Source organism: Petromyzon marinus, chromosome 16 (genome assembly GCF_048934315.1).
Source record: "Petromyzon marinus isolate PM22_M1 ecotype Great Lakes invasive population chromosome 16, UKy_Petmar_22M1.pri1.0, whole genome shotgun sequence".
NCBI lineage: Eukaryota > Metazoa > Chordata > Hyperoartia > Petromyzontiformes > Petromyzontidae > Petromyzon > Petromyzon marinus.
The window spans coordinates 9,057,647-9,077,035 of record NC_133682.1 but is presented as its reverse complement, the minus strand read 5'-3'; the positions used below and the strand labels follow the sequence as shown (position 1 = coordinate 9,077,035).

General features: G+C 47.1%; 1 protein-coding gene across 1 annotated transcript in view; it reads right to left on the bottom strand.

Moving 5' to 3' along the window:
* HHIP (hedgehog interacting protein) overlaps window positions 1–15,093 on the bottom strand; it is a 141,377-nt gene extending 126,284 nt beyond the window's left edge. The window contains exon 1 of the mRNA XM_032955234.2: window positions 14,502–15,093. Coding sequence (XP_032811125.2) covers window positions 14,502–14,738 — 237 coding nt within the window. The 5' untranslated portion in view covers window positions 14,739–15,093. The remainder of the gene's footprint in view (window positions 1–14,501) is intronic.
* Window positions 15,094–19,389: the final 4,296 nt, after the last annotated feature.

Genomic DNA, 19,389 nt, shown 5'->3' with positions numbered 1-19,389 from the left:
CATTCCCTGGCCTGGCTAACAGTGGCGAGGGATAACTGAATGAGTCCTGCCCCGCCCCCCCTTCACCAATATGCACTGACCAGTGAGGTAAAATATGGTCTAACTACCTGCATGGCCAACAGGATATGGGGAACCTTCATCCAGGGGTTAGTTGATCAGAAACGTGTATATCTTCATGTCGTGGTTGGTGGGTGAGTCAGTGGACAGCTTTCAGGAGTAGCCTAATGGTGAACATCTGAAACACTTCCGGTGGATGATTCAAGCGGGCAGTGGCGTTACTGTGTGGCCCATGGTTTGCGACAGGCGATGGCGGTCGCACTGTGAGCTCTTCCTCTTTATCCATCCGCATCTGCTTTGTGTTGAATCAATGAGCTGATAATTAATAAGAGGTTCTACAGATCGATGCAGGGGCGCAGATAATAGGAAAAGCATGTACTATGCATTATGTCGAACCTTCATCGCACCATACGTAGCCAACCGCACTAATCGGAGGTGCAGGATGAGGGCGGATGAGTTTCTCCGTATATACTGTGTATATATATTTTCTAGGTTTTTGTATGGAGTTGATATCCACAGCTGGCCATGGCCAAGGCGGTGTAACCGAACCCCATTCAGCCGAGGCAAAGTCATCAGTTTTGGGTTTTTTTCTCCCTGTGGTTGATTGTCGGTCAAGAGCTGCACGGTTTCAATTAAGCGCGGGCCACACCTGGAGCGAGGACTTTGTAAAACACGAGATGGATGAGCCTGCCTCCGCTAAGCGGGCTCTGGGAGCAGCTCATGTTTAAGCCCCAGTGAGCGCACTGTTCGCCGCATGAACGATTCCGCCTGCACCGCTCTCCTGCTCAGCGGAACAGGCCGAATTTGCGAAAGGGCATAAAACGGTACTAACGTTACACGGCATAAGCTTATGGAAAACCTCAATGGAGGCATAATTATGCGTAAACATGCAAAATTAAGTCCCGTCAGAGTCCATGATTGTGCAAAGAATCACTCGCGGCGAGGCTTATTTTAAGGTTTTTTTTTATTGTAAAACTATTCTTGGACAAAAAAAAAATGCGTAAAAGAATTTTGTAAGAACAAATGATTTCATTTCCTATTCGCACCGTTTTTTAGAGCACATGGGCTTACTTGATGCACGTTCTATGCTTGCAATATTTTAATGTAATGGTATACTCTCTAATATTATAACACATTAAAATTGTAGATCGAAGTAAATCAATTTTATGGGCCCCGTATGATTTGGCCGACATTTGTAACTTTTATTTCATTATAATTTCAAGGTTTGATTAATATACCACGTGAGATGAATTTTTGTTCTATAGCTATGCACACACAACTAAAACCATAATTATTATCTTCATGTTGTAAAACGCACATGCAACTATTCTGCAAAGAACAAAGCCCTGACTTGGCATATAATGACTATGTGACAAGATAAGCAACGCACCACAAGAGTCCATTCAAACACAGATGGGCACGTGGAATTCAACTGAACGGGTTCTTTAAGGCTGCTAGTTTTGGTGCACAAGTGATTGTTCAACATGTGAACAACTCACCTCCTCGACTACCCAGCGATTCGACGAATTGTCAGAATTCATCATCAAAATTCGATTCAGGAACCCGTTTTCATCTTGTTTCATTTTTACGGATTCGCGCGTCTCGTTTTCCCATGCATTCTGCCTCGTCAGTACGGTTCTGTCCACCCCTTTGGCCCCAATGATAAAAAAAAAACATTGAACGTAATCTGCGTGTACTTTGCACAAATCTAATATCGTCGATTTGAACGTTCACGATTTCGTGCACGTATCTCAAGCGTAAGAATCTGTTTTTTTATCAACTTAACTGTCTGCGAGCATCAGGACGTTTTTGCTCCTTTCACAAATGCCCTATTTGCATTAAATGTTTGGACAACAAAAGGCCTCTCTCAAGTGCTCGGAACCGGGCGGACGTCAAAATTCCCATTGGGTCACGGCCAAGGTAGTCCAACTTGGTTTGGGGTATACACTACACAGCGTTCAGTCCTCGGGCTCATGTTTAGCATCAGTGGCCCGGCTGCTTTTGTGCTCCAGGTGAAAAAAAAAGTGGCGTTTGAGGCATCGGGTTCATTAAAAAAAATGAAAAATTGCATGAACATGCGAGTCGCACTACCGTTTGGCTCGAGCAGCATTAACCCTAGTCTCTTCGGCTGTGTTTTGCTCGACCAATTAGCCAATAACTCGCACAAGTTTAAAAAAAAAACATTTTTCTGCCTCCTCTTACATCAACAGGAACGGCAATAACCAGAACATTTGTGAATGCACTCTGGTTATTTAAGGCGTACTCTGCCACTTATTTGCTCAGTCCGATATTCAACATATCAGCAGCAGAGCGGAAGTATACTAAAGTCGTTATCAGCGTATATGTTTTAATTTAGTTCTCTCTCTCTCTCTGGCTCTGTGAGCATGGTTTATATGAGGCTGGAGGAGGCTGCACGCCTCTTTTTAAAGAGGGGTAGGCGCTGGGCGGTGGTGGGGGGGGCAGGAAAAAAAACACGAAAGAAAAGCTGCAATCACACTACACGGTCTGGGCAGTATGCTTCTGGAGCCATGCCTAATGAAGATGGATCTTTTGTGATTTTCCTTCAGCAATAGGTTATAGCGATTGCCACCCAGCGAGCGGGCCTCTCTCCGCCCGCGCCGTTTGTTTACGCCCCGTCCTGTTTGGCCACGGCTTATCGGGGGCCCAGCGGCGATGCCCTGGTAGCACTGCCAGTGGCGGGCCACACACCAAAAGCCTCCCGAGGCCAATTCGGCATGCGTACGACAATCCGCTGCTGCCAGGCGGCGATAAGCACAGATAAACAAATAACATCAACAAGTTCACAATTACAAATTAGTGTGCCTCATTATTATTACTACTATCAACCCCCTCCTATCCAAATCTTCTTTCCCTCCTCTCTCCCGCTTCTTACTGCTCGTCCCCCCCCCCCCCTTCCCTTCGCAACTCCCAACTCATTGTTGGTCCTCAATGTCCCTGCCAAGAATTTGAATAAACTTACTTATGCCGTCGCTGTAAATTCCCGCAATTCCCATTTATAGGGGAGAACCGAGGCATCTGCGGGACAGGCAGGAGAAAAAGGGGCTAAATGTCAACTGGCTGATCAAATCAGGTGAGGCCCCTGCAGATTTCCTAAATGCACAGGAGCGATCAGCCTCACGCTAACTGCTTCTGACACGTGTGATAAGCTTCAATGCTGCCATGTGTCATTTGACCGCTGACCCATGAGCAAAGACAAAGAGGGTGCGGGTTTTTTTGTTGTTGTTGCAAATGCGCCCCTCTCTCCTCTTTGGAATAGCAGTGCAGGATTTGAATGGTTCGCCACTCAACTCATTAAACCCGTTTTGCTATTTGGATGGCGTCTATACCAAAAAAACAATGCACGGGCTTGCATGCATGCATACATACGCTCACGGCTCAGTGAGGCATTTCCATCTAAATAGAGCGGCGTTCTTAGTAAGTACACCTTAACATGCCCTACGTATTTACGCGGTAATTATATTAGCACATACACAGCAAACATCATCAGTAAATCGATATTGTAAAAAAAAGAAACCCGTATATTATCCCAAAAACGAATCTTACGAGAATTAATATAATTGTCTTAGATTATAAATGCATTTTGTCTCAATCGGTTACCCTGGGCTGTTGTGATAGGATGAAAAATAAAAAAAACATTATTTATTTAGATTAGATCATGAATGTATTATGATATACTTTCATCACCAAGCATGATCAGTCCCCTGCTGGATGAAGGCCTACCCTACGTCAAAAATAAAATTGACAAAATATGTGACTGGAATTGAACGCTGTAAGGGCTCTGTATAAATGATCACCGTAAATGTGCAGGGGTGGAGTGGTGGCACAGTGGTTAGCGCGCTGCTCTCCGAACCTCTGTCACCCGAGGTGCATTCCCATCCACAGCTAACATCCGTGGCCAAGTTATGAACGGGCATTGACCAGCATGGTGAAGTACGGCCAAAGAGCGACACAACATGGGGAGGGCCTCGTGCGGCAGTCAGATGACAGTGGGCTGTAAATTAAACAACATACGCAGAACAATGCAACACAATAAATCGCTCTTTGAAACACGAACATTTTATGAGGCAATTTACTTGACTGAGGAAAAATAAAAGCATCACCGAGCAATGGTGCAGGCTTTCGGTCAGAGGCAGCGGTAATTAAAGATATGGGAATGGGAAAGATGTGTTTTTCCTCAGAACGTCCAAATATTTAGAGGAAGCGTGTGGATGTGTCTTTTTCTTGACTGCGGTTGGTCGGTTGGGGGGGGGTGGGGAGGTAGCGGGGGCGGTGGAGCTGGCTGGGGAGGGGGGGGGGGACCCAACGAAGATATGGCCACCGCGTTTAGTATCAACAAACTAATGACTGTTTAGTGCAATTACTGTAGGGGAGCCAGCGGCACAAGCCGTTGACAGCTCGTGTTTTGGGGGTGTTTGACCACAAAGTTTTCTCATCGCAACCGGGCATTGCGGCCGAACGGGCCCGCGGGCTCTCGATCTGGGCTGAGGCTGAGGTTGAGGTTTTTTTTTTTTAACAAATTCATCCGCTCTGCGGGATTTCGCGTGGCACCAGCGTGGCTCAATTCTTCCCCAAGCCGGGTGTAGGTGGAGGAGGTGCCGTGTGTCACAATAAGCCGCCGGTGTCTCGAGAAGTGTCGCCGTTTGGATGCAAATTGAAATAATTGTGTGCGAAAAGAAAAGAAGAGCAAGGGGCGTTAATGACCGCTAACTAGTCAGCTGCACGAATGTTCTTTTCTTTTTTAGGAGTCTCATTAAAAAAAAAACTGTCATTTTAGTTTTGTGAATTTGCCTTTGTTCAGGACTATTTATAAAGACGATTGTTTGAAATTAATTATCGTTAAAATGAAAATGTCTTCTTTTGGCAGTATGGGAATAATTTGGATACATCCTCAACTGCACTCTGAACCTCCCGCACATCCATGTTGTATACATTTTACCAAAGCTGCTCATGACCAAACAGTGTGTCAATTCTGCGGGAATTTAAACATTCCCAAGGGGGATCCCAATTGTGGTATTTTAATTATTTTCTTGAGCCACAACCATGTTGCACAACTTTAACGAGCTAACTTCCTCCCATTAAGAGCCAGGTAACCATCGGTGAATTTGTTGGACATTGTGACAATAAAATTGTTATGTAAAGCCAAACAGGGAAGACAATCTGTTTCTCCCCCAAGTTCAGTTGACTCTACAATCAGGTGAAAACCCATCGAAGCACAGAAGCCACAACAAGCAGACAATCAACTTGAGGGGGCTCCACGGCTGCGTTTAAGTGAACAAAATAGCGTTCACCACACGTATTTATGTGCTTATATAAATGACAGGAGCAATGACACACGATGTGGCATTTTCACGATAGAATGAAAGAACACATCAACTGCATTACCATTTATTGTTTTTATGGGCACATACGTTCAAATTATTGCCCCGCCCGTTGCAAGGCAAGCACATGAAAGCCAGACATTTATCTCGGCTCCGTGTATGTCGACCTCAAAGGAAAGCAGTGCGCTAATGGGAACACATCGGTTTCAGAATTGATCACACGCGCGTGGTCAGACCACTGAAAGTGAGAGCTCTGTCAAGTCGCTTTGTTGACTCTCGCTGGGAGTGGCTGCCTGTATGTGTGTTGAATTTATTTTGCACCGCACGTAGCCAAACGTGATAATTCGTCGGCGCGGCGGAAGGACAAAAAAAGAAACACAAAAAGCACTTATAAAGGAATGAGTTTTCAATCTAGATTTAGAAGTGCACAGCTCCAGTGGCTTCCTAATATCGGAAGGAAGAGCGTTCCAGACGGCCGCAGAAGCGCACCTGAAAGTGTCCGTCTTTGTTCGACGGTTAGCCGTAAGTCGCTGTGAGGATGACCGGAGGTCGAGGTATTGTGGTTCATTTGTGGCAAGCACTTTGCGGCGTAAAGAGTGCCACCTTATAATGCATTCGTCCTGCAACCGGAAGCCAATGCAGCTCGGCGACTAACGGACAGACATGGCCATCAAATGTTTAGCTGCCGCGCGTCGCTCCGTCGGTTGCACGACGGGCACACAAAGTCAGGCACATATTCCCCCACCCTTTCCACGCGCACGCACACTGGGGGAGTAACAATGCACGGAGTCATAGACGAATCAGTTATCTAATTGATTCGCATGCTCATTATGCACGCATCGGATCGCATGCTCAGAGTCCATGCGTTCCAGTTTTGTACGTGATGCGCGCAGTGGTGTTCAACGTTTGTATTTATGCCTTTGTTTATCCAATACACTTTTTTTTGGTAAAATATCATCTCACGTTACCCGTGAACAAATTAGTGAAAGAGTGTCACCTTGTCTTGCTCTACCGAGGAGATGGGGCGAATACATCGGCTCATATGCAGTTGCTTGGTGGATTAAAACATCGCGGGGTCGTGAGAAACGGTGGTGGATTCGGGAAGCCTTCATCCAGCAGTGGATGGATCATGGTTGATGATGATGACAAATGGACGAATTCAATCCCTTCCAGCCACCAGTGGCCAATACATTCACGACAATGCAAAAATAAACAACCTATTCTTGATTGAATTGTAACCATGAGTTGTGACAATTCCAGTGAATCGACTCGAAAGTGAGATTGCTGTGTCAGTTGTCATTACCCCTCATGCAGGGACTGCAGCCAAGTGGCAGGTAACAGGGCCCAGGGAACGCCAGTGGCGAAACTCAAGTCCTCGCTACGGAGCTGGACTCTTTTCCTCTCTCCATCATTATTTCTACGGGTACATCTCTTAACAAGGGTGGATCAACACCTCGGGTACAAGTTACAGCCCTTGCTCCCCCCCTCTCTCTCTCTATTTAAGGCCTCGACACAGAGACGTTGTCTTTCTATGTACCTAGGTGTGTGTCTCTCTCTGTTTGTCTCTGTGTGAGTCTTTCTCGGCCTGTGTGTCTGTCTGTATGTCTCCGTGTCTGTGTTTTGTCTCTCTCTCTCAAATTTAGCAATCTTTGGAAGAACGTAATCGACCAGGTGGGGTGTTGAATGTTTTGTTGGCCGACTATCTGTGTTGTATTGCATTATTATTCCAAGTATACTATGTTTGTTTTCTCATTCATTTGTACCTGATGATGGTTGCTTGTGTTGCAATCGAAACGGCGTATTCTATTATTATTTAATTAAATTTATTTCTACGTGACTTTACCGAAAGAACCAAAGTGTAATTCCTGCAGTCACGAAAGCTTTGAATCTAGTTTATAGCCTTTTGTCAATCAGTTGCTGGATAATGGCCTCCTCATTCCACGTTGGTCACGGGGGTTGCTTGTTGCTTGGCCATACTTCAGCATACTGTGGAGTGTGGATTTTTAGAGCATTGAATGAAGGCGGCGGTGTAATGTAACCGCTTTACATGTCGGAAATCATGCCCCACCGCAGAGAATGAATGAATTCTCCCAATCGACAGTCGTGATTCGATTCCAGAATCAATTCTATTTTTTACATGGGGGATGAACAGAGTGGCCGCGGTGATGATGTGAGCCAATTCCGTACAACGCACGTACAAATTTAAAATCACCGCTTCTCTCTCTCACACACACACACATATGCACGCGTGCTTCATATGCAATATATCGTGAGCTTTAGAATCCACGATAAATCGGTTAATTGAAGCATTGTTGTGCCCCTAATTTAACACGGCTTCTAACATCACCTCGCCGTTTTAGGATGCACTTAATTATTACGGACATCCAGTACGGGCGGGCGGTGTGGATAACATGTGGGGACACACAACACTCTCACATCTTCATTCTGGGCGCAGTGGCACAGTAACACTTAGGGTTGGTGGATCACGCAGATTTTTTTTTTAAACTCCCAAAACCTGCTGGGCTGCGAGGTGGCCAGGAAATGGTAGTTCAAAAAAGTGCGATTATTAATTTTATTTGTGTGGAGCTCTGAGTGTTATCCTTCCTTTTCCCCCCGCCACGTGAAAATAAAACATACGCATATGTGGAATTAACCAAATATTCCAATGTAGGATCCCTCCCAAAAACGTGTTTTGAGACTCGGCGAGGTTTTCCTAGGCGAAAAAAAATGTACGATGATTGTTCAGATGATAGACAAATATGGCCTCAAGTACTGAACGTTGTGGAATAGCATTTGTAACGGTATGACCGCGTGGGTGACTAGGCAAGCCAATTGAAATACCAAGTATGCATTTTTTCTACAGCTGTGGCATCTGCTGGTGTGTGTAACTTGAAGTTTATTGGTGTGATATAAATGCAGTCGTCTGAAAAATCACCTTGCAGCACAAATGTTTGCGTGAATGTGCGAGCATGCACAGTCCTATGAAGATGCAGGAAAGATGGAAAGTGTGTATCGTGGCTCCAGACAAGTAATTTCAAACCTATTAGTTATTTTCATATATTCCTTTGTTCCTGTGCATTCACATCCACTGTATATATTTACACATTCTTTAAACAGGTCTCAGTGAAGATCATTGCTATAAAATGAGTGGGTGGCACATTAGTGGTTATTGTGCAGCACTAAGAATCCAACCACCTGAGTTAGATTCCTGGCCACAGCGAACATCAGGCCCCCTACCCATCACGCCCCCCCCCCCGCCCCCCACTTTCACAAACCAGCACTAACCCGCATAATGAAGTATTGTCAAACAACCTCCATAATTTACACAGCATGTAGAGGCCTTCATCCAGCAGTGGATTCAATTATTTGCCAATATCGCCCTCAATAAAGTAGGCATCAGGGCACATGGCAAGAGAACGGGAACGGTACAGGGGGCATTGAGCAATAGGAATTGAGAAAACAAATCAAAACCGTCAAGGGCTGTAAATCATTATGACTATAAAGTGAACTTCTGACATGTAAAAAACATCTTCAGACAGGATCAATATACTTGTCCTGCCGGGTGTAGTTACAGTTTTGCTGCTCAGAGAAAACGGTGTACACATCGATCAGTGTTGCCCTCCAATGCACAATGAGCTCGGGCAACGCCCACTTTGGCCATGGAACCAGCCACGCAAGCGGGTATTCAACTCTCCCCTTAAACCAGACTCATGGGTATAGCTGTCAATAGCTGCGCATTATTACTACTACTACTACACACAGGTAGAGCAGACCACCAGCATTGCGCGAACGTCGCATATTGAGCTGAGCATGCATCACACACGGGGATTAGCACGTGTCACTGATAGTGAGACAATGGCAGTGCAGCTCCAGCTCTAAGCAAATGTACAGCCAATGAGGATCGCCGCCACCTGAATCAATCAACTAAAAGTAACAAAAATTTTTTATTTAAATGTTTCGTGACTGCAGGGATTCACATTCTTGGTTCTTTCGGTAAAGTCACGTAGAAGGGAAACATTTTTTTAATTATTTATTGTTTCCCTTCTACGCGACTTTGCCGAAAGAACCAAGAATATAAAAGTAACTACGTGTACATTTACAAAATTGGTCAGGGCCAATTTAAATGGAGTATACATGATTTATTTTCGAAAGCACATGTGAGTTAGGACACCGAAAAGCACAGACTTAGCAACAGGTCATCAGGCTATCCCTTAATTACTGCAATGAATGAGCTATGCTAAGATCGCGTGATGTTACAGTGGTTAGCGCACTGAACTAATGGACCCGACCACCTGACTTTGACTCTCTGCCATAGCTCACAACAATGGTGAGTTAAATCTCCCATCACCCACCTGCACTAACCGTCATAGTGAAGTATGGTTAAACTACCTCCATGGCTAACACCGTGCAAGGAGGCCTTCATCCAGCAGTGGATGACAATGTGCTGCATTGTATGTTTTTTTACTAATGTGCCAAATGTTCACTATTCTCCAATTAAGCAAATTATACAAAGAGTGGGAAGCCTAGTTAAGGTTTGGTGTTCTATGGAGTGCAGTGCAAATTTATGTTGATGATGCACGCCCATGATAGAGCACTTCGGATGCACGGACGATGTTGGTTCCTGCAGACAAAAAGCTGTGGTATGAGCCGGGGTTTAGCGAAGCATCAATTCGGTGATGGATCGAGTCCTTAAGCTCAAGACACATTGCATAATACGTTTATATTGTTTATGTTGTGTAGAATCCGTCCACACGACTCCACGAGCTACTAGAGGCTACTTCATGCACCACAGTGTGAAAAAATTATATTCTTGAATCGATTCCTGATATTGCATCGCATCCATTCATATTCACCAGGGGGTGCAGGGGGGGGGCAGAATGGAGGTGGGGGGTGAAATCTTAACAACCATATTAATGAAACATCCTGCATGGAAATGAAGTGGCCGCTATATGAAACAGTACAGCAAGCGGGTAAAATGAGCGTTATCCCTTTTGTATGTTTGGGTTTATTCCAGGTGGTCCGATTTCCTCCCACACGCAAAATAATACTCAAGAATAATCTGGACAAATATACCCACCAGGACCCTTCTGAAAGAGCATCTCGAGACTCAAAAATTGAGGCTTTCCCGGGTTCAATAAAACCCCACAGAGCCCCCCTTGAACCCACACGTGGCTGTTGACCATCTAAACTACGGCATATTCTGCCACGTGAGATCACGCGTTAATATGAACCTATTTTCCTTGCATTGAATAGGCGAGTAAATGAAACGCACGTGTCAAGCATTTGTACCGCGTAAAAAAAAGAAATCGGTGCAGAAAATGTTGTGGGATGAGAATTCGCCGCAGTGACAAACGAAGTCATTTAATGTGATCCTGACGCAAGTCCTGCACACACACACACACACCGTGCACCACGAAGCCCGCATGCTGCACGGATATGATGCCAGGATATAAATCGCATGTTTGCTTTACACGCGTTCGCAAACAAACGTTTTAAAGGATAAATAAACTAATTATTTGACCAGCGCTAAAAAAAAATTATTGCGGCGACGTAGTTTTGGAGAGAGTCCAAGGCGCACCCCAGAATTTCTGCCAGAACAATTTTTTTTGAGAAGGGAGTGAGCGGTGCTTTTGGGTGGCCAGTGACGGGCTGGGTTTAAGTCATTTTTAAGTGTTTAAATATTTTTTTCGGATACGTATTAATATCTGTATTGCTATCTGATCCCCTGCATTTCATACCAGACTGCGCCTCTAGTAAAGCCCCTTGTTTACTAAACCGCACTATACGGCCATAGCATTTGCCCGGCTACTGGCAATTCGCGTGTAAATATTTACACGGAAGTATATAGTGAGCTGCACGAAGAGCATTTAAAAAAAATCAGACAGTGGCTCCGTATATGCGAACATGCATTTGTACCCAACTTAAAAAAAACCCAGCAAGACACAAAAACAGAAAAGTAAATAAAGAATAAAGAAGGAGAGATTCACAGCGGTGGTGGAGGAGGAGGGGGGGGTAACTGCGTGGTATTGGAGCTGTCAACCACAGTAGTAGCCCGCGCAGCACACAAATGAAGTTGCACATTCGGTTGCAGTGAACTCGATACCCGCCCCGCGCTGTCAAGATGTCATCTAGCGCAGTAATGAACCGCCCAATGCCCAGGCACTGTTGGAAACATTCAACAAAATATGACGGTGAACACAATGGCATGCACGTTTGTTTGTAAAGACTACCGTGCATGTCAGAGAGAGAGAGATAGAGTGCTTTGAACATTGGGAAGCATTGTCATCATCGTCAGTGGTGACTTTACACATGGGTTGGGCTGCAGGCGACACGGGCAACGTGGAATGGTGGTGCGCATTGATTAGCGCACTGCGCGACCAACCCGGTCGCCCGGGTTGGATTCCCGACCATGGCTAAAAATCACTGGCTACTGGATTGATATCTGAGCCGATCCAACGCAACCACACCTTCTTCACCAATCCTCCACCGATCGTCGTGACGAAGTATGGCAAAAACAACCACTATGAGGAGGCCTTCATCCAGCAATGGATTGACAAGGGACCGTAACATTATGCTGAGCGGTGATTTTAATGAATTGCAGCTTTTGGTGCACCACAACTTTACGAATCGCCCTACGTGATGTGCAACCGGAGCAGTGATGATGGTTAATGAGACAGGTACATGTTTTTAGGGTGCTTTATAAGAAGGGAGGGGGGGGGGAGCGGCTGGGGTGGGTGGGTGTAGGTTCATTCCCGGTCACGGCTAAGATCAGTGGCGAGTGATGTCTGAACCAGTCCTGCCTGCCAGCCGTGCCTCTGCCCTACCTCGCTCAACCTTCACCAACCACCACGGACAGACCAGCGTGGTGAAGTATGGTCAAACACCCCCCCCCAACCCCATATAACCTACGCCGCGTGGGTGGATGGAGGCAATCCTCCAGCAGTTTATTGACACAAAGGACTACAAAATGCAAATTCTAAAACTTGAACATGTCCATCGCAATGGGGATGACGCCAGCAGCACTTTGGCGCACGTCTGATCATTCAGGTTGCGCGCGCAACTGGGGCACCTTGATGCACTCGAGTTGCTGCTTCGCAACGTAAGGACTCCTCTACGTACGAACGAGTTAGGTTCCAGAGGTCTGTTCGTAAGTCGATTCTAAACATGTTGTACGGCGTGTTCACTAAACACGACGAGTGGCTTTAAAAGTTGTATATAATCTCCTGTAGATGTAGATGCCACTGGTTCTTCACGTTCTGCAGATGTCGACGCCACCACCGTCGACATCTGCGCGACGGTTGAACTTACGACTCGCGGTCCGAACAGGCAACTGGACACACGAACATATTTGTTCGTTTCTCTGAAAGTTCGTAAGTCGAATGTTCGTAAAGCAGAGGCGTCCCTGTATTCTCCCTCTGCCCCTCTTGCGCAATATCTGCTGCTGCTGCTGCCAGTGCGAGTTTACAGCGGCGCATTGCGATGAATACATTGTGGATGTAGGGGGGCTATAATGGTTAGTTACTCGTGTGTGTGGGGTGGGGTGGGAGGGGGCACTGAGGGTGGTTGAGGTGGTGGGGGGTTAGGGGGTAAAAAAAACGAAACGAGTTGTCCCGAGCTCGCATGTGAGTGAACACTTGCACGCATCACCACGTTTGGCAAGACGCAACGCAGACCAGGTTTAATGTTGGGGCTGTGAGATTGCAAGTCCGCCTTCTTACTGCCCACCCATCCACTCTCCCACCCACCCACCCACCTCCCCATCACCACCCGGCAAGCACAACCACCATCACACCCACCCACCAACTACTACCACCAACCATCTCGCAGCCCGACTCTACGTATATAGCAAGCGGCAGCAGGAGCAAGCATGCAGGGTACAGGCACAAACTAACAAATACAAAGCTTTTGTTGTTCCAGATTCTCCGGGATCGCCGGAGTGCATGGAGCAAGCGTCGTGTGTGGGCAGCCGGCTGCTGTTTAATGAGGGGGCAGATCCACGCCCCCTTTTCCCTTCAGCTCATTGCGTAGCTTGGGGGAGTGTGTGCGGGGTTTTTTTCTCTCTCTCCTCTCTCCTCTCTACTTTTGCTTGAATTCAGCCCGAGCCCAAGGGCGTAATATTGCAGTATTTCTCCCCGGCATAATAATATTTGCGAAAAAAATCACTCACTTCAATTCCGACTGACCTCGTACGGTAAAATCGTACTACAACAACAACAACCAACAACAACAAAGGAGATATTATTTTTAAAATGTTGCTGTTTACATTGGATCAATGGGAAAATGGGAAGTTCACTCAACATTCCATCAAGTAGAAAAAAAAATCTTCTGGGGGTTTAAACATTCTTCTCGACAACATTTGCTAACTTCATTGCGCTCTGTTCCGCTGTTAAAATATAACGGGACGAGAAGAGGAGGAGGAAGGGGGGGAGGAGGAGGAGGGGGTCTCCCACTCCCATGCACGCTGCCACTGCTGAAGAAGAGAAGAATGAATTAAGTTGTGCAAAAAAACCTTTGTGTTGTGTTTTTAAATTCGATTATTTAGCAGGCGTGACCGGCTGAATGCCTTTTCCCATCTATTATTTTGAAAAAAAAAAAGGGGGCCCCGCTTTCAGAGTGTCAGCGAAAAAGCCATGCGGATTCTCTCTCTTACACGAGTCGCATTTAGCATGTTAATGGAATTAACATTTTTGCAACGTTTTCGCAGATTAGAAGAGAAACACAAGCAAGCCCATTTTAAACGTCCCATTCTTTGCGCACAAACCTCAGCGGTAAAAAAAAAATGTAACCCGCGAGAAAGGACTTCTCAAAAGAGTAAGTGACGCAGCCGCGCGCTTTAGCGTGCGCGCGCGCGCGTGGAGTGGAGTGGAGTGGGTCCCGCGGTACGCGATAGCCAGCATGCCTCACTGTAAACCCAGCAAGTTTCACGTTAAGTTTCAACCTGCTGTGCACGTTATATCGGTCTTTACATATATATTAGTCCAAGAGACACTCGTAAAGCATAGTACTGTAACGGGGAAAAAAAAATATCGACGAAACGATTGAGAATTTTTTTTAAAAAAATATTTGGTTTTGTACACGTAGGGCGTTTTTTTTGTTTGTTTTTACCTTGAGCTTGTGTCTCCCGACGTAAGTGTGGCTCCTTCTGGTGCAGCAGGAGAGCCCCTTGTAGAGGTTCTGACAGACTGTCGACGTCGCGTCGCTCTTGTGCCTCCACGCGCGAGGCGCCGAGCCACTGGGGCATTTCCTCTGAGCCCTGGGTTGCCCAGAGCTCGTCCTGCCACCGGCAAACGCGCACGCCACCGCTACGACCAAGAACACCCAGAATGCGAGTCCAGCTGACATCTCTTCTCGCTTTCTCTGTATTTCCTGGAAGTGTTTCTGATATTTAACAGCAACAAATTATCAATTTGTTATCTTCTTCTTCTTCTTCTTTAAAACCTGCCCATATAACTCACAGCGAGCTATTTGTGCTCAGAGCGGCATAATGAATTGGTGCAATTTATATGGAGCATTAATCAGCGAGCACAAACATAGCATGCGCAAAAAATATAAAAAAAAACCCCATTCAACTTGAGCAACAAGTATGGTTTTTTTTTTAAGGAGATGGTGGTGAGGATCTGTGGTGCCCACGTTGACTGCCCACGAGTAATGATTGGTGCTGCTGGTGAACGCGTGTAAATTAAGTTTGTAGATTTTTTTCTCCCCCCCCCACCATTCACCCCCCCACGCCCCCCCCCTCATCACCCCCCCCCCACCCACCCACCCTCCCTCCCTCCCAAGTCTTTGGAGACAAGCACACATGGGAGTTGGCCGGCTCAGCCCTTTGCTTTTAGACGCGCGTATCTGACGTCAACACCACCAACACTGTTTATTGAGTGGGCGTTTCTTAGTGTAAGTACGGTATAATGTCTAACTTCTTGCCTCCACACACCACCCCCTTTCCCCACCTCCAAAAAATGAACAAAGCCTGAAATGTATACATTGCATAATGAGATGAGGATGAGCTGGCTACCAGACTTTGTACAATTGTTCCTTCAGTGTTATTGGCAATATGTAAGGTGTTGTTGGTTTTGATCGATTCGGTGTGAATGCGGTAGTGTTTAACCGAGCGACAAAATTTCACGACTACCGTAAAGTTTGGATCAAACGAGGCGCTCTCAAGAGTGAGCCTAATATGATGGGCACCCAAACGCCGGTGTGGCTGATAGCAGTTTCACGCTCCTCCGACACGTCGTGGGTTTTGCTGCTACACCTGCGTCTTTCTTTTCAACCCCACCACGTTTCCTATCTCTGCTGGTGTACACACACACACATATGAGTAGGTAAGGCATGATTCATGACTCGAGTATATTTATATAACGGGTAATATATAATCATGTTTAACCCGTATTAAAAAAACAGGAATTTTTCAACTCTATGAAATTATTGTGGGGTGGCGGCGTTCAGTAATTGGTGGAAATTCCACATTCCTATGGCGTTCGTTTATCCAAAATACAAATATTGGAAAACATTTTCACACAGTATATTCATATACAGTATATATTTTATATTTTATTTCCACCTGTTTTTTTCATGGAATTTCATGCTAATAATCTTATAAACGAATTGCTACGTTTGTAATGAATATAATATTTAAGTTACCGATACCATTGTGTTTTATTTATGTATTCACTGATGTTAAGTGGGCTCAATGTAAGCAAATGTATTTTAGTTAAACGACATTTAAGGCTTATTCTTTGGGTCGTTCGGTAAAGTCACGTAGCCAGGTTTAAACAAAAATAACAAAAAAATAACCAAAAACTACGACGTTTCGATCGCAACACAAGCGTTCTTCATCACCTGATCGTAATCACCTGATGACGAACGCTTGTGTTGCGATCGAAACGTCGTAGTTTTTTTGTTATTTTTTGTTATTTTCTTTGAACCTATCTACGTGACTTTACCGAAATACCCAAAGAATATGAATTCCTGCAGTCACGAAAGGGTCAAGATTGAACATTTAAGTCGTTATCCTCTACATGCCGCCGTGTTATTTTTAACCAGAAATTCGAGAACTGGCCATCCAGAGTTCGCCGGTTCGACCTCCCGTGTGTCAGTTGAAACAATGGCACCGTTTACTAATTCTGCTCCGCCCCAACCGCACCCCGCTCCCCACCGCCGCACTTGCAGGGCTGCGCGTCTGCCCTTTTCTACCAATTACAGAACGCTCTAGGTAAAACGTTTGATGGTCATTAGTCTGTTCGTGGATTATTCTCTGCGGAACTTGGACTGTTACCACTCCCTCGTCGTGGACGTGGGGGTCTCTCGGGGTGTTGTTCTCGCTTTCTTCCCACATACAGGACCCTCGTGAACAATGCAGGACCCTCGTGAACATTGCAGGAACCCTCGTGAACAATGCAGGACCCTCGTGAACAATGCAGGACCCTCGTGAACAATGCAGGACCCTCGTGAACAATGCAGGAACCCTCGTGAACAATGCAGGGCCCTCGTGAACAATGCAGGACCCTCGTGAACAATGCAGGACCCTCGTGAACAATGCAGGACCCTCGTGAACAATGCAGGGCCCTCGTGAACAATGCAGGACCCTCGTGAACGTTGCAGGACCCTCGTGAACAATGCAGGACCCTCGTGAACAATGCAGGACCCTCGTGAACAATGCAGGACCCTCGTGAACAATGCAGAAACCCTCGTGAACAATGCAGGAACCCTCGTGAACAATGCAGGATCCTCGTGAACAATGCAGGACCCTCGTGAACAATGCAGGACCCTCGTGAACGTTGCAGGACCCTCGTGAACAATGCAGGACCCTCGTGAACAATGCAGGGCCCTCGTGAACAATGCAGGAACCTCGTGAACAATGCAGGACCCTCGTGAACGTTGCAGGACCCTCGTGAACAATGCAGGACCCTCGTGAACAATGCAGGACCCTCGTGAACAATGCAGGACCCTCGTGAACAATGCAGGACCCTCGTGAATAATGCAGGACCCTCGTGAACAATGCAGGACCCTCGTGGACAATGCAGGACCCTCGTGAACAATGCAGGACCCTCGTGAACAATGCAGGACCCTCGTGAACGTTGCAGGACCCTCGTGAACAATGCAGGACCCTCGTGAACGTTGCAGGACCCTCGTGAACAATGCAGGACCCTCGTGAACAATGCAGGACCCTCGTGAACAATGCAGGACCCTCGTGAACAATACAGGACCCTCGTGAACAATGCAGGACCCTCGTGAACAATGCAGGACCCTCGTGAACAATGCAGGACCCTCGTGAACAATGCAGGACCCTCGTGAACAATGCAGGACCCTCGTGAACAATGCAGGACCCTCGTGAACAATGCAGGATCCTCGTGAACAATGCAGGAACCCTCGTGAACAATGCAGGACCCTCGTGAACAATGCAGGACCCTCGTGAACAATGCAGGACCCTCGTGAACAATGCAGGACCCTCGTGAACGTTGCAGGACCCTCGTGAACAATGCAGGACCCTCGTGAACAATGCAGGACCCTCGTGAACGTTGCAGGACCCTCGTGAACAATGCAGGACCCTCGTGAACAATGCAGGACCCTCGTGAACGTTGCAGGACCCTCGTGAACAATGCAGGACCCCTCGTGAACAATGAAGGACCCTCGTGAACAATGCAGGACCCTCGTGAACAATGCAGGACCCTCGTGAACAATGCAGGACCCTCGTGAACAATGCAGGAACCCTCGTGAACAATGCTGGACCCTCGTGAACAATGCACGACCCTCGTGAACGTTGCAGGACCCTCGTGAACGTTGCAGGACCCTCGTGAACAATGCAGGACCCTCGTGAATAATGCAGGACCCTCGTGAACAATGCAGGACCCTCGTGAACAATGCAGGACCCTCGTGAACAATGCAGGACCCTCGTGAACAATGCAGGACCCTCGTGAACAATGCAGGACCCTCGTGAACAATGCAGGACCCTCGTGAACAATGCAGGACCCTCGTGAACAATGCAGGACCCTCGTGAACGTTGCAGGACCCTCGTGAACAATGCAGGACCCTCGTGAAAAATGCAGGACCCTCGTGAACAATGCAGGACCCTCGTGAACAATGCAGGACCCTCGTGAACAGTGCAGGACCCTCGTGAACAATGCAGGACCCTCGTGAACAATGCAGGACCCTCGTGAACAATGCAGAGCCCTCGTGAACAATGCAGGACCCTCGTGAACAATGCAGGACCCTCGTGAACAATGCAGGACCCTCGTGAACAATGCAGGACCCTCGTGAACAATGCAGGACCCTCGTGAACAATGCAGGACCCTCGTGAACAATGCAGGACCCTCGTGAACAATGTAGGACCCTCGTGAACAATGCAGGACCCTCGTGAACAATGTAGGACCCTCGTGAACAATGCAGGACCCTCGTGAACAATGCAGGACCCTCGTGAACGTTGCAGGACCCTCGTGAACAATGCAGGACCCTCGTGAACGTTGCAGGACCCTCGTGAACGTTGCAGGACCCTCGTGAACGTTGCAGGACCCTCGTGAACGTTGCAGGACCCTCGTGAACAATGCAGGACCCTCGTGAACGTTGCAGGACCCTCGTGAACAATGCAGGACCCTCGTGAACAATGCAGGACCCTCGTGAACAATGCAGGAACCCTCGTGAACATTGCAGGACCCTCGTGAACAATGCAGGACCCTCGTGAACAATGCAGGACCCTCGTGAACAATGCAGGAACCTCGTGAACAATGCACGACCCTCGTGAACAATGCAGGACCCTCGTGAACGTTGCAGGACCCTCGTGAACAATGCAGGACCCTCGTGAACAATGCAGGACCCTCGTGAACAATGCAGGACCCTCGTGAACAATGCAGGACCCTTGTGAACAATGCAGGACCCTCGTGAACGTTGCAGGACCCTCGTGAACAATGCAGGACCCTCGTGAACGTTGCAGGACCCTCGTGAACGTTGCAGGACCCTCGTGAACAATGCAGGACCCTCGTGAACGTTGCAGGACCCT